General features: G+C 42.4%; 1 protein-coding gene across 3 annotated transcripts in view; it reads right to left on the reverse strand.

The window, feature by feature from the left end:
- The window catches only part of EEFSEC (eukaryotic elongation factor, selenocysteine-tRNA specific), a 102,964-nt gene that overhangs the window by 43,904 nt on the left and 44,316 nt on the right, over window positions 1-14,744 (reverse strand). For all 3 annotated transcript variants that reach the window (XR_003399315.1, XM_026857517.1, XM_026857518.1), the window contains exon 5: window positions 10,769-11,410. Coding sequence is in view for 2 of the 3 variants with exons in the window: in XM_026857517.1 (XP_026713318.1) it covers window positions 10,769-11,410 (642 nt within the window). In the remaining variant the exon portion in view is untranslated. The remainder of the gene's footprint in view (window positions 1-10,768; window positions 11,411-14,744) is intronic.

A 14,744-nucleotide genomic window follows, 5' to 3' on the forward strand; every position in this document is an offset into this window, starting at 1 on the left:
GGGGGGGGGGGGCGTGCAAGGGGGAGAAATAGCCAGAAGAGAAAAATTTTCTGGCTGGAATAGTCTCCCCCTCTCACTTAGGTTAGATCAGCAGCTTAGAAAGGGATTTCAAGTTCAAAGGGAACGTCTCTGTTACTCTTGTTTTATGGCTTAGACCAGAGGACACAATAGCACCGAGTTTATGAAATATCCCTTCCCACTTGGCTTTTGTGCTCGCAGGAAAAAAGTAAACAGCACTTCATAGCCATAGGTGAAGTATGTGCATCTCTGGCACGTAACACTTTCGCTAATACCAAGACGTTCAGAGATAAAATGAACCACCCCACACTCCCCATCTAAGCTGTACTTATGCTACAGTGTATTGTTTGCAAAAAATCACGGTTAATGTTGCATGTGTTGGCTTTCAGTGCAAACCACAGTATAATCCCAAGGAGAAACAACTCTGCAGTTCCCCTTGGAGCAGGGGTAGCAAGCTGCACTGTCCAGGCTGTTAAACCACCCTCATTTTTAAGGTAACAGAAATTACTGTCATCTGAATACCCTCTCAAGCAATCCATCACAAACATTTTGAGAGGAAATAACTCAGTGTCTTAACATATCTGTAGAAAAAAAAAAAAAGGGGGGGGGATCAGAACAAACACACAGAAGGAAACAAAGCAGTGCCAAAGTGAGATGGGAAAATAAGGTTTGAGACAGCAAGTAAAAGCACTGAATATTAAATACGAGAAAGAGACACAGAAAGAATAACCTTTTCTGATTTAATCTAGAATTATATGGTTTTAACAGAAGTAAAACAATTTTTTAAAAAGGATAAAAACAGCTCATAGGATTATTCTCAGCAAACTGATAAATGGCCCATTGAAACCAAAGCAGAAAACAGCAGGAGGAGAAAAAGGAACAAAAAGAACCCATGACTAACACTGAAAATACAAAGTATTTTTATTACTTTTTTGTACTTTAGAAAAAGTACACTTGAGACACCTTCATCATGATCAGTGACAGCTCATTTCTAGAAAACACTTTCCATTTCCGTATCAGAAATGGGAATATTTTGGAGGCTGCAAATTCCTGTTCTTTTGTAAAACGTGGCTTCACGCATTGAGAAAATGATGGTACATGAGGCCGCAAAAAGGGTGAAGGAGAACAGAACTGGAAGGATTGCACTGACAGCTGGGTTTGCAGCTTTTCTGATTCCCCACGGAATGCTCCATCTTACGGTTTGTTACTGAGAACTAGAATGATTTAGTTCAAAGAACGAACAATTTGGTCAGCCACAGTTTCCTTAAGAACTTGTATCAGCATAAAAGTATTAAAAGCTTTTCTTTCTGCAGCTCCCTCCAGCACTAGAAACTTTCCCTTGTGTGCTGGTCTCTAAAGACCTTCTTTCTCACCATCCTCCAAGCAAACTAAACGTGTGCCTCTGAACACCTATCCAGGAGAAAGGAACAGATGAGCAGTTCGTCTCCTTCCCGACTTCATGTCTCATTGCTGCTGTTGTAATAGAGCAAGAAGCCATCTCGCAGACATTTCTGCATATCCACCAACACTGGCTTTCAGATGTTTCGCCTATCTCCTCCCTGCCTACATTTCTTGTAGCCAAGGAACACCTTCCTTTCTTGCCCTTCTCTTCCTTTCTCAATAAAGGGACAATTGCTTTTGAGAGTATCTTTCTCTTTGCTGAGCATTTTGCCATCACTACAGCCTGGTTAAACCAGCAGTGTAGCAGAAAAGAGATCTGGAGGACCGAGTCAGGACAATGAGTTAAGAACTGTATAACCAGACTAGTTTTGATTTTTAAAGTTCTACAGGTATCGGCTGGCATTCTCCAGGCACACACAGGGCACTAACTTCATTATGGACCCTTATACTGCAAGTTCCCTTCACCTGTATTTAACGTTTAGACAGGCCGAGTCCCAAAAAACCACAGGCACTGAATTCTGACACAGACTAGTTAAGAACACATTTATTTTACCAAGTGAGAAGAAACCGTTTGATGTCATGTTTTTATTAATCTTTACACCAAACTACACTGTGTTCCCTTTATGTAAAAAAAACACCAGAGACAGAAAAGAGGAGGCTACAGACTGTTCCTACATACTAGGAACTCAGGACTCCATCTCCAGACCTGTCAGTCCTGGCTTGAAATGCTGTAAAGATTAAAAACCCTGTAGTGCTTACTATCCAAGCACAACCAAGAAAGAGGCTGTTCTGTAAAGCAGATCTGAGATGCAGAGTCCTGACCTGGCCTTGCCAGAAGGATGCAGAGAGGATCGCTGAGCTCAAGACAGCAGCTCTGAGCAGCCAGCAGCACTCTGGTGGGGTCTCCATGACTTAGGAACACTCAAGGCACTTTCTTCAACTATTTTAAAGTGTTTTCGCTGTGGCAATCTCAGGTTCTGAGATCTTAAACGTCCAAAAGGAAACATCAGTGAGACCTGGCAACTTCCATTCGGAACAGCGCCCGGGTCCGGCACACAGCAGTAGGTCAGGTATGGTGACAGTAAATTTGCTTCTAAAGGAAACCACCCACAAATAGCTTGGGAAGGTGCGGACACAGAAAGGAATAAAGAACAGATGCTCACAAAATCCTCACTGGAAATTAAGCAGGCAATGAGGACAGGCCTGCAAAGAGCTGCCTGAAGCAACTGATGCTGAGGAGAGGAGAGCTGGCTCTTGCGCAGCCCTGCGGCCCTTCTGCACGCCCCCACGGCCGCAGAGCCACCCCAGGCCTCTGCCCTTCCCCAGTGATCCCAAACTCCAGCACGTGGACCCTCGGCCCAGAGCCCACCCGCTCCCTGGGTACCAGCTCCCTTCCGCCCTGCGGGTACCCGCGCCGTGGCACCAGGCTATCCACGGGGGGCTGTGCCACGCTGCTGAGGGAACTCACGTCCTAGTGCAGAGTAGCTCAACCCCTGGTGAAGGTGTACTGCAGAGGGATGCTTACAGCTCAGTAATACTTAGCTTCAGTTTTACTTTACCTTTTTACTTTAAAAATGCCTAAGAAATTACATTTATATAAAACTTAAGTTGCAGAATTGGGCACTTAAGAAATGCCAGATGTCCACACAACCTTATTCCTGTCCCTCTTTGATATGCCCCATGATACGGTCTTCACATGACCACATCCAAAAAAATTTCACAGCAACCCTGCCTTATTAAGTGCCTAGGGTAGAGGCACAGGGGAACAGAATTAATGTTGCATAGGCAACTGTAAATCTGGTATTTCCTAACTTTCAAGCACTTGATTTTGCAACCTAAGTAACATTCTTAATTTATTTTTGTATCCAATAAATAAAATGCTGTATTGGTTGCCTTGCTGACAAACTGATTCCCCCACAGGTGACTCTTGCACAACCTCAGAAAAATCAAGACCAGCTGTCCATACACTTGTAAGACCCAAAAGCATGTCTGCATTTTAAATTTAATAATATAAATAATAACCATAGGTGTTACTCAAACCTTGCAAAATTCTACTACCCGGTCATGTGGAGCAAGCTATTCTTTTGTTGGTGAGAGAACAAAATACCAATATTTTCATATAAGCAAGCAGATTCTGTGACTTCGCTGGCATTTTTATGACAAATTTATTCTACTGTGTTCATCCATATATTGTGTCAGTCAGTAAACATCACCATTCTTTGCTCAGCACTCTAAGAGAAATGGTATTTCTGTTTAATGAGCGTACAGCCCTCCCTTCCCCCACTAAGCTTCTCAAACCCTTTTACTCAAAAACTAAACAAAAGCCAACAAATAAATGCATCTTTTATATTCCTATTTTACAGTGCATTTTAACTAGTGAATGTGCTGTGCACTTTTATTCACCTGATTGCCTTCATCTCTGCATTATTACTGTATTTAGCATACCATCAGCAGCCAAGCAGAACCAAACAAACTCATGTTCAGACTTCAAAGCAGGAAAAATATTAATTGTGGCGTCTGCATGTTTACAGTAGATGGAGTGACAGCCACCCCTTCTCCAGCCAGAGCCACGGAAGGTTCTGCAGGCAGCCCAGGCCGCAGGGAGCACTCCGTCAGCTTTTCCTGCACAGTTTGGCCTTGGCAGTCACTTTGTGCCCGTATCAGTCCGCACACTCTATCAGTCACCCCAAAAGCATCATTGCCTGGCGGACGCAGTATTTTTCTTGCTATCCTGCTGGAACTACAGTGCCACTGTTAAGAAAACAGCAGATGAAACATCAGCCCTAGTAAGCCAGCAAAACATCCTCTACAAGTCAGTTAGATGGAAGAATCTACCTGAGCAGGTAAAATGCACTTCTCTTCACTCCTAGGGGCACTGCAGCCGTGCAACAGCAAATTCAAGGAACAGTATTTCTGTGACAAATATTTTAAGTACAGCACAGAGACACAACTCTGAAAAATTGTGGTATTACTGATATCTGGAGAGGATTCAGTGAAAAAAGTACCAGTGGTACTCACACGTGGTGCTCTTCCTCACCACTCAGGAATCTTTCCAGACAGGAATACTCTTGCACTCCCCTATTAACTTACTCCCTCCCCAGTCAAAGCCAACCTCCCCACAAGTCTGCTCTCACCCCTAAGCAAACCACACCGAATATTCCCATCCACTGGTACATGAGTTAATTTCTCCTCCCTCAGCAGTTTGGTTAAGTGATAAACTTGACATAAACTCTGTAAACCAAATGCTGTTTTCACCCATAAAAAGACATAAGGAATTAAAAGTCAAAACATGGCTGACAGCTGTTAAAAACCACCATTTCTGCAGACACTGCTTTTTAAAACGTTTAGCTCCTTAAGGGGTAGTCTGGGTCATTGCTGGTCATCAACAAATTTCAATACTGTGTTCTCAAACTTCCTGCAAGTTGCTTACTAGTACCCGCCTCCACAGTAGCTCATCCTTCTTCTGAAGGGCCAGGAAGATCTGCTAAGCAATGGTGACAGACCTTCCATTCGACCACTCAGCCAGCACTCCTGCTCTGACACAGCCTCGCTGCCACACCCTAAGGCAACAGAAACCCCAACACTTAAAAGATGCTCAAAGGAAAGCTTTTTCTCTTCCATTCAGGCTTCAAAAGAGATGCTCTGATAAAAATTCTTGATAGCTTACCTTGCTTTCACATCTTGCTGCTGCAGCAAGACTTTTCTCTTTGGGGACACTCAGATCACACCAATATTCAAACAATCAGTATCATGTTGTTATCAAGCAGTAAGTGCTCCCTCCATGCTCCAGAATCTAAGCATGCTAGCTACACGATGGCCTCGGTCCCTATGACAATGAGTTCAATAAGAAAACTCAATATTCAGCAACCCACAAAACTTGGGAGCAGGGTGGCTACAAATACTGGGACATCCCGTGACTGTGACACATGGAAGGAAAGAGGAGGTGCAACATGATTACCAGCAAATAAAGCCTAAGAGCAAGGCAAATCATGAGGAAAATATATTAAAAGACTTTGAAATACACAGAGAATTAACTCTTTTTAATGTCAGAGAAACACAGAGAAAGCATCTGTAGGAAGGACAAGCCCATTCTCACAGGAAAACATTCTGCTATGCTTGAAGTGGGAACAACCACAGCAGAGACATGCATGTTTTGCACCGCACAAGCTTCTAAGTGCAGAAGGTGCGGCTTGTGCTATACAAGGCAGAGACTTTTCCTTCTTTTGTTTCTGCCACAGAGCTACTGATTTACGAGCATCCTCAACAACAGGAGGACCCTGTGGCAATCATCCTAAGATAAATCCTGCTTGTGCAAACACTTTCAAAACAGGGCGAATATCTGAGTCAGGCAGGAAAGCCTGATACACCACCAGAGTTCACCTGCCAGCTCAAACTCCCCGCACTCAACCTGGGTGACCGTGGAAGCCAAAGAGCAAATAACGTGACAAATATGAAGGATTTATCCCAGGAACTGGAGTAACTACTTCGTGAGTCAGACTGGAATTAATCTGCAGTGCTGCGCAGAGGTAAAATTCAGAAAGGGAGACATTTCAGAGCTGGCGATAGGATTAATGCAATTCTCGGCCCAGAGAGCTGCGAAGAGCTGGCTGGGGAGAGCCCGTCTCCAGAAGCACAAGCCCAAGGACACTTGCTGGTTATCTTCATCATTTGCTCGTCTCCAATTCCAGGGGCTGCTGACCTGCTATGGTTTACAAGCCCACACTCAGAGCCACCACCTAGGAGAGTCTGAGGGAAGAACTTCCTCCGCAGCGCCTCATTTGCCCTTTTTTCTCTCCAAGATTCCCACGTCACTCTCCTTAAGGCAGCACTGGTGTTCACAATAGCACTTTCAGCCTTGCTTTTACTTTTTTATCAGTACAAGCCACTTGTGGCCAGCCTAGCTCTTTTTCCTATCAAAAGTACATTTGTCAGGCAGCCAAGGTTTTGCAAAAATGAAGTGTCCAGAGGGTGACAGTCTCTGCCTCCACATAACCACACCAGAAAGATGCTCTTGACAGAAACTTCCTTCCTCCGAGCTTCTCCCCTCTCTCCAGTTCTCTTTGCAAGAGAAAGTTGGACTAGTATTCACATCATGCTAAAGTCATCAAGATAAGCAAACACAAACCTTTGCCAATGCCCTCTTAGGGCTGAGGGAATGGCAGGTTTCGATTTTCCTTAAAACTAACTCCTAAAGACTTACTCTATAAACCCAAACCAAATCTGGTCTAAAGCAAAACAGGAACATTCAGACACTTCTACAACAGTTCAAAAATATCAGATACAAATCGTAACTGCAGTTTGAATCATGCAACATTTTCATGACCAGGATGCAATCCCAGCATGGTTAGAAGCAAGTTTCCTGCAGTATCCTGCATCTCAGACAACACTTACTTAACCAAAAAGGCAGATGATAAATGTTTTGCAGCCAGATTTCCTCAGATGCTACAGTAATGCATACATACAAAAAAAAAAAAAAAAAGAAAATTGACAGAAAAAAAAAAGTAAATTGACAGATAAAGAAGCAAAAAAAGAGGCTCAAGGATATGCTGCATACAGGTAAATTCAAAGATCCTGGTGAAGAGCAGCAGTCAGGCTTTGATTCTGTCTCTCCCAGTGCTCCACTCAGTCTTAGCATTAAAGAGGCAAGATACCAAAAGGAAACAGGGAGCAGTACAAAGAGAAGTGCAAGGGTACTTGAATTTTTGTAGAACATTTACTGTCACTTGAGCAGATGAGAAAAAACAGGAAGCTTAGGCACAAGTTTTCACTAAAATGTACTAATCCAAGACCATTTGCTAGTTTAGCTATGTTTTTTACTTTTTAAAAATACAGTGTTTACCCAGCTCATGGATCTGATTTCTGTGTGAAACAGCAAAAATGTCCCACTTGCTCTTAGAGAGAGAGAAAAAAATCTTTGAGAATAAATGTTGTTCTTTTATTAAAAAAACCATCCACCTTAAAATCTTAAAATCCAGGAGGGTGCCATGCACAAGGGGCACAAAAGTACCATGATACTGAAACTTAATGAATTTGCAATTCTTACTATTCCATCAGTGCTCTGAAATTAATCAGAATAAGAACAAAAAGCCAAACTATAAATGCCTGATTTCTCCTGGGTAAACTGGTAGTTTAGACTGCAGGGAATTTATTTTAATTCTAGCAGCAAAAGCCGGGAGGGAGAGCTTGGGAGAGCCCACATCAGATTACCAGCAACGTTTGACAAAGGGGCACTGCTGAGCTGCCCCACCACGCGCTTGTGGGGGCTGCCAGGAAGGCGGCCAGCACATGCCCCCGCCTCCCCCTTCCAGCCTTTCAGGAAGCTATGAAACTAATTTTCCCCAGTGGTATTCTCTGGAGGAAAAGTTCACTCCTCTTGAAGGTAACGTGTATTTTTTAATTATTATTATTTTTTATGCCTCCCCGGGGAAGGTGAATAGGGGGGAGCTTCCTTTGCTCAGAGAAAGAAATTTTCCTGTATCAGCGCCAAGAATAGACACCCTAAATTCAGCGATCCTAATCTCCAGCCATCCATCAGCAGCAGGGTGGGACCAGCTGATTCAGATTTTCTATTAGCTAGTGACTTTGTGTACTAAAATAAGTCGCTGTACCACCCAATTGTTCTGCTGCTCTCTGCTCCGCAAAGCACAGACTTAATCGCAGCTGCCCCAACCACGGCTCTAAGTACTTCCCCAGCAGGCTCTTTCTAACTGGCACAGTCCTCTTCCCACCACTCTCCCCAGTCCCTGTGTGCCCCCGTGACTCTGTACCAGTTTCTTATCACATTTGCTCCACTATCCTTAGGGCAAGCATCAGGGAAAATGCCAACTCAGAGTACCTACGGTACCACAGCACCCAGCATCCAAGAACAAGCCTAGCCTGCAGACAGGCTATTCAACGGCAACTCTTCATTTATAGGGCCAATTAGTATTCAAACAGAGTGATCAAGGCCCATATACAGGGCACAGTGTGTGTCAGATGAAGACAGGATAAAATAATAAAAAACCCAGCTCTGTATTTTAAAAGGCACGGGAGGATATCAAAACAGTTCACTAATATATCAGCCTAATAAATTACTTTGTTGGTCAAATATTAAATAATCCACAATCACTAGTTATTTTCTGGACCAGAAAATAAAATATGCGTAATTTGATTAATGTTATTCCATTATTTAGACTGTAAAAGCAATAGCAGAATACATAAACCGGCAAATGATTTGAAAACGACACTAAACAATTAAAAATCCATGAGCAAGGCTAAAAGCAAACTCCATTAACCCAGTCAGACACCCACACAGTTGCTACTCTGCAAGTTTTCAACTCCCATGGACTAGTGCCATGCATTGGGAGCAAAAATGAAGAATCCGAGACCAGTTCATTTCAGTTAAACAAAATGCAAGCAGCATGGGTCTCCATGGGTCACACAAACTTCTGTTCTCATTCATCTCCCTACAGCCAGAGAGAAACAAAAGGAGCTGGCTAAGCCGGGCCTCGCTGGATGCGAGCGGCACGGGACACGCACAAGTCAGTGAATTTTTAGCAGAGATAAAGACAAACGTCTCAGGAGTTCAGACAGCTCTGGAGCATCAGAAGGATTGGTACCCAGACAGCCCCACCTGGCCTAGATCTCCTCTGCACCTAGGGGGCAGAACGCTTTGGACCCGCCGTTCTAGTTCAGCATCCCCGGCAGGCAGAGGGGAAGGCAGGCGGGCAGTTCAGCCACAGGCGACAGCACACCTGCTACCAGCACTCTGCAGAATGACTGCTGATTTGGAGTGTCCCGCGTAACCCGTATTAAGGGAGACAACGTTTTCAGAAAACAACAGATATCCTCTCCTCCTAACTACTCTGCTTCCTAGTGACAAAACCATCATCCAGAAAACCAACACACCACCACAGGTCTGTAGTTCCTTTGAGAAGAATGGCCTCCAAAGTCAGGAAAGGAAATTCAAAGGCCAATTTAGTTGGTTGTTTGGGGTTTTTTTTAACTACAAACCAGCAATACAAAAACCTCAGAGAAAAGGGGGAAACACCAACTGCCCGTTTGATCAACTCATGCAGTGAGGTGTTTAGAAGAGAACATCACTAACTCAAAATCATGCCCTGACAGAGATCGTGGCTTTTTTTTATTTAACTATTATTTTGCTTTACTAAGCAAATAAAAAAGTATTCAAGAAATCTGCGTTATAAATTGTAACCATGGTAAGGTATGCTCAGCACTGAGTCTCCGACAGTAAAACTTCAGGAGAGACACTGTGCAGTACTCAGTGCAGCTTTAGGGAATTCAGAAAAGAAATAAGGACTCAATTGTTCAAACAGGTTTTGGATTAGGAAAATAAAAATTAACAGTTCTTTACCCAAAAGTTAATTAAATACCTACTGCACTAATACATCAGGTAAACATTTGCTGAAGTTTACATCAATTCTGCTCATTTAGGGGTAAGCAATTAAATTATTTTTATATCGCACGTCCCCACCTAAACTGTTCATCATGAAACATTCCACCATGGGATGTATAAACAAATGGTTCTCCCCTGATGACTGAAAGGTAAGCACCACCACGATAAAGCTTATGGCAGCAATGTAGTAACACCAACCACCAGAGACAGTGCATCCATCCATACTGAAGGGACGGTAAAAAAATCCAAATTAATTTTTACTGTAGATGCCAACTCCTCCAGAGAGCCCCTCTATTTTCTGCCACAGGCAGGAGGGGTCAAGTACATAAGCTGTAGCAGATTCACACCTCTGCAACACGGAAACAACATGCATTAATCAAGGCTCCAAGTTCTCCACGTCATGAGCTTGATCCCAGCTTTAGCATGCTACAGCTCTGTAGGGCATCTTGTAGGAGATTTTTTGCATACTGAAATAAATGTTAATAATTGAGGTTCTTATTTAATAAAATGTGAAAATGCATCAAAAATTAGTGGTGTTCTTTGTGTTAATACTATGCTAAGTTCTATTTCTTTCACACTGTCTTTACATTTTCGATGTACTGCAGAATAACTGTGTAAATATATCAGTGGAAAGCTGGAAGTTTTGTCAACTTGGAAGAGACCAGATGAGCCACTTAACATACACAAACCGAGCAGGATTGCAGTAACAACAGAGGGGCTAGACATCAAAAGGATCAGTGAAAAACCAGCATCAAGTTACACAATACTGAACTGAATAAACTAGGCACTTTTAAGCAGCGGTTTCTGACTGTTTGCAAGCAGCCAAGATGTCACACACGAGGCATACAAACATAAGCAAGATGTGTATAAAGACTCTGGAACACAACAGTGAAAAATTCCGTAGCCCACCAATACACGTACTTACACAGAACAAATATTTCCCCTTCAGCTTACCCTTTCGACTTGTCCTTCTTTGTGCTTCAGTTTGTACACTTTCAGCTTTGGCAGGAAAGTCTCCACGTAGTTCTTGTCTTCCATGCCCTGGAGCAGCACCCCGTGGAACGCCAGCCTGCAGGTATTTGCGTGAATATCCGTATCCAGCTTGGAGCCAATCACAAGGCACAGCTTAGGGCAAGTGACTGGTTTTTCAAATTCTAGCAAAGCCCACTGTTGTTTTGGGAGCTGGACTTCTCCTGCCTGGTCATTTTCTTTGTTCTCCTCTGAAGAATTTGAGTCCTTGGACAAATATTCCTCTTGATAAAGATAATCTTTTTCAAAATCAAAAACATTTTCTTCAATTTCTGCAGTGAAGTCAGCAGGAGCTGGACTGAAAAACATCACTCTTCCCATAACTGTTTCATGACCAACTGTGATATGGAACTTGGCCTTGGTCTGAAGAGGTCCTCGAAAATACTGGATTTTCTTCAGGGAAATTATTGCAGCATGGATGGTGTGAAGTGACTCTGGGGTGCAAATCAGGCCTCGTTCCAGCAGTTTGGGATCAAACTGGGTTACACAGATACCTACTCTGTCACCCTGCATAGCGTAAGTGACAGGAGTATGGAACATCTGCATGGACTTGACCTTCTTTGTCACCTATTGATGGAAAAGCAAGAAAAAAAAATAAATCAAGCAATTAATTGCACGTGGGTGCATCACAAAAACAAAGCCACATATCACATCCCGCTCTGTTGTAAAATGACCCAAAGATTCCACATTTCAAAAGTAGCAAGGGAACAGTCTGAGAACATACCCCATCACTTCAAATCACCACAGGTCTGAGCCTCTTAGCTTATTCTACCTCTGTTCATGAGTCTGTAAGAGTGTCATGGCCACAGTTATGTTGATATTTGCATCATCTGTGCTGCAACAGCTACATACTATCTGCAAATCAACAGATAAACCCACACCATGGGATAGCTTAATGTACTCCCCCCAAACACCTGCAGCAGCAAAGGCGCAGCACTAGAGACCCATTCACACACTTACACGACTCTTCTCCCACCCTTTGACTTGAATTCAATTGTAAAATGTTCAGAACATAAAACCTTGTATTTGTACAACACCAAGCGCCATGAAATCTTGCAAGCCATCACTGCAAAGTAATTAATAATACAAAAATCTACCGTCTTTGACATTCTATATATGAAAAAAAAAAAACCAAACAAACAAAACCAACAGTCCTTAAAGCTTTCTTGCAAAGATTTGAATGTTCATAAATACATGGCTGGCATCGCTGTCACTAAAATGTGGGGTCCCACCTCTTAGGATTATCATAGGAAGAGTGAAGCACTGGCCACCACTTCGAATTTATTTTGCTCTTCCCAGACGCTATAAAGGTTTGACCTTAAGGAGCCTGCTATTGTATTACTTATTTCAAAGAGTTCTCAAGGAGAAGAATGAAATAAGCTTTTAAAAATCAGTCTAGGCTCAGCTTGATCAGACTAAAAGTTTAGTTTAACAAGGCTTAATTTTGGCTTTTCTTTTAGTTCTGCAAACCCTCCTTCAGTAAGATTTCCCCTCTCCCCAGTCTGCATGGAACTGAATGGGTTTTGTGATGTTCACGTTGCCACCTGTTGCATTCACACTAATGCTGCAAGCTCCGATAGGTAACCACTTTGCTTGAAGTCCCCAGATTAGATAGCTTCTAATACTGACGTTATACTTTTGGCAATTAAAAAAACAATAGTCTCTCCTAAATACATATTAAATACTTGAACAAGTGTCCTTAGTACAGAAGAGTTATAAACAACATACTTCTGAAGGGCTGAAACCTCAAAATTCAGATCCAGGAACTGAACTCTCCATGGGAACGCTCCACACTAGAGATCATTTCTTTAGTACGTCTGTATCAATAGATTATCCTGGGAATGTGTGCAGAACAACACTGCCAGAAGAGATCTCAATTCTCAGGATAATTTCTTCTTCTCTCTCCCTTTTCTTGGTACCAATTCTACAGCTATCAAACTGTTCATGTCAAACGCTCCTGTGCAATTCTCAGCATTTAAGCCATTAGGATCTCTCTTACTCAGCTGGAACTGTTCCCAAGCCAGTCTCCAACCACTGCATGTCCCTCAGTAGCGCATCTTCTAATCCTGGCCCACCCCATTTATCTTCAGCTCCTGAAAGAAAGACACCAAGATATGCAAACACCGATGAGGAGAATCCCAAACCACAGGGCTGGACTCAGCAGATCTGGGCTGCACCCTCAGCATGTCACCCAGCTTAGAGAACATCATTTAGGTAACACAGCTCGGAACAGTCTAGAGAAGTTAGCCTTATTAATTTTAATTACAGAATTGTTCACTCATAAGATAATATGAAGATAACAGCTTTTTTTTTCCCTGCATCTTGGATGCAATGCATAAGTGAAAACAAAACTAAAGTTTTTCACCTTTTCCTTTTCCACAAAGCCTGCTGCCCTACAGGAAGGACACAGTACTTGGCTTCAGATGAATCTTTGTATGCCTGTCCCCAACGTCACCAAACTAAGCAACACTAAGAGAAGACTGTAGGAAAAAAAAAAAAAAAAGAAACACTCAGGGGAACAAATTGCAGAAACTTAAAACAAAATAGAGGAGTAAATGAAAAGTCTGTTGGCTGGATGAAAACCTTCAGTAACTGGAATATAAAGAGCTCTCCAAATAAATCAGCAAAAGATGGTCACGGGTAATGTACAGAAAGCTGATATAAAAAGGGGGAAAACACTCTAACAGCTACACAGCTTCTGGAAAACAACAAAAATCCTGCATTTGTTCTTGAAATCGTAATTATACCAGTAACAATGGCCACGAGCTTCACCACTACAAACATTGTTTGGGTTCCCTGTATCTCTGGCTGCTAACCAAAACCAAAAGAAACACCCTTTTACAGATTATAATGTTATTACTGCGACATTTTTCAAATCAAATGCCACATCAACGCCTGTGAATTCTTGGAGAAACCACAAAATACTGTGAGAAAGGAGATCAAGAGGTATGTTCATGTAAGAGAAAAACCCCTGAAGTAAAAAGTCTGGACCAAAATAGTTTGGTATGATCTTAACTCATGTCAGAACAGACTGTAAAGGCCATTCTACTCAGCGGGATTTCAGTTTCAAGAATTTTTGTGCTCTGGTATATATTTATTATCCTGTTAGGCAAACCTCCTAGACAGTACTAGATCAACCGGAGAGAAACAACTTAGCATTTACCTCAACCCTCTATTTACTTCCAAGATTGCACTTTTGAAAACTCGAAGTACAGTACTTGAACCAAAGCCTTCCCCCTTTCACTCACTCCAACACACCCCTCTCTGCCCAGTCTCAGTCACTGTGACAGCTGCAACCCTGCTGATACAGCAATGTTTGAGGACTTAAAAAAAGAACTATAGAAGGTTTTCTGAACATATGTTTCGAAGAAATAAACAAGCACTCCGACTGAAACTGCCATATACAAAGTACCAGCCCAAGCTATTTTAGAAGACTCCTGTGATTTCACAGGTGACCATATTGCAGTAAATCCTTCAACCACAGACAGGGGGAGTAAACTGACAAGAACTAAGGGATCTTCCAGCACTGCCACACCTCAGCACAAAACTGGAAGATGCACAAGAGATCTACGCAGTTTTCCATCCTAAACAGAGCCACAATACTGATTTTCTTCATTTTATTATTAATATCCTAGTTTATAACACTGCTTTTTAGAAACTACCCACCTAAGCAACTGAGTGAAACTATTACAGAAAATACTTGCGAGTCTCTAAACCAGTCTACATCTATTAACTCCAACTCTCTTTCACAGAAGCCAGATAATACTAAAGACTAAAAATTGCATTTAAAAATACTTATTCTTGTGTGCATGTACTCGGAATACATCTTAGCATTTAATTAGGCATCCTTGGAACATTCCTCAAAAGCGTTGTGTACTCTCTCCCCTTAAATTTACTCAAA

The sequence above is a fragment of the Athene cunicularia genome (assembly GCF_003259725.1).
Source record: "Athene cunicularia isolate RWA chromosome 12 unlocalized genomic scaffold, athCun1 chr12_part1, whole genome shotgun sequence".
Taxonomy (NCBI): domain Eukaryota; kingdom Metazoa; phylum Chordata; class Aves; order Strigiformes; family Strigidae; genus Athene; species Athene cunicularia.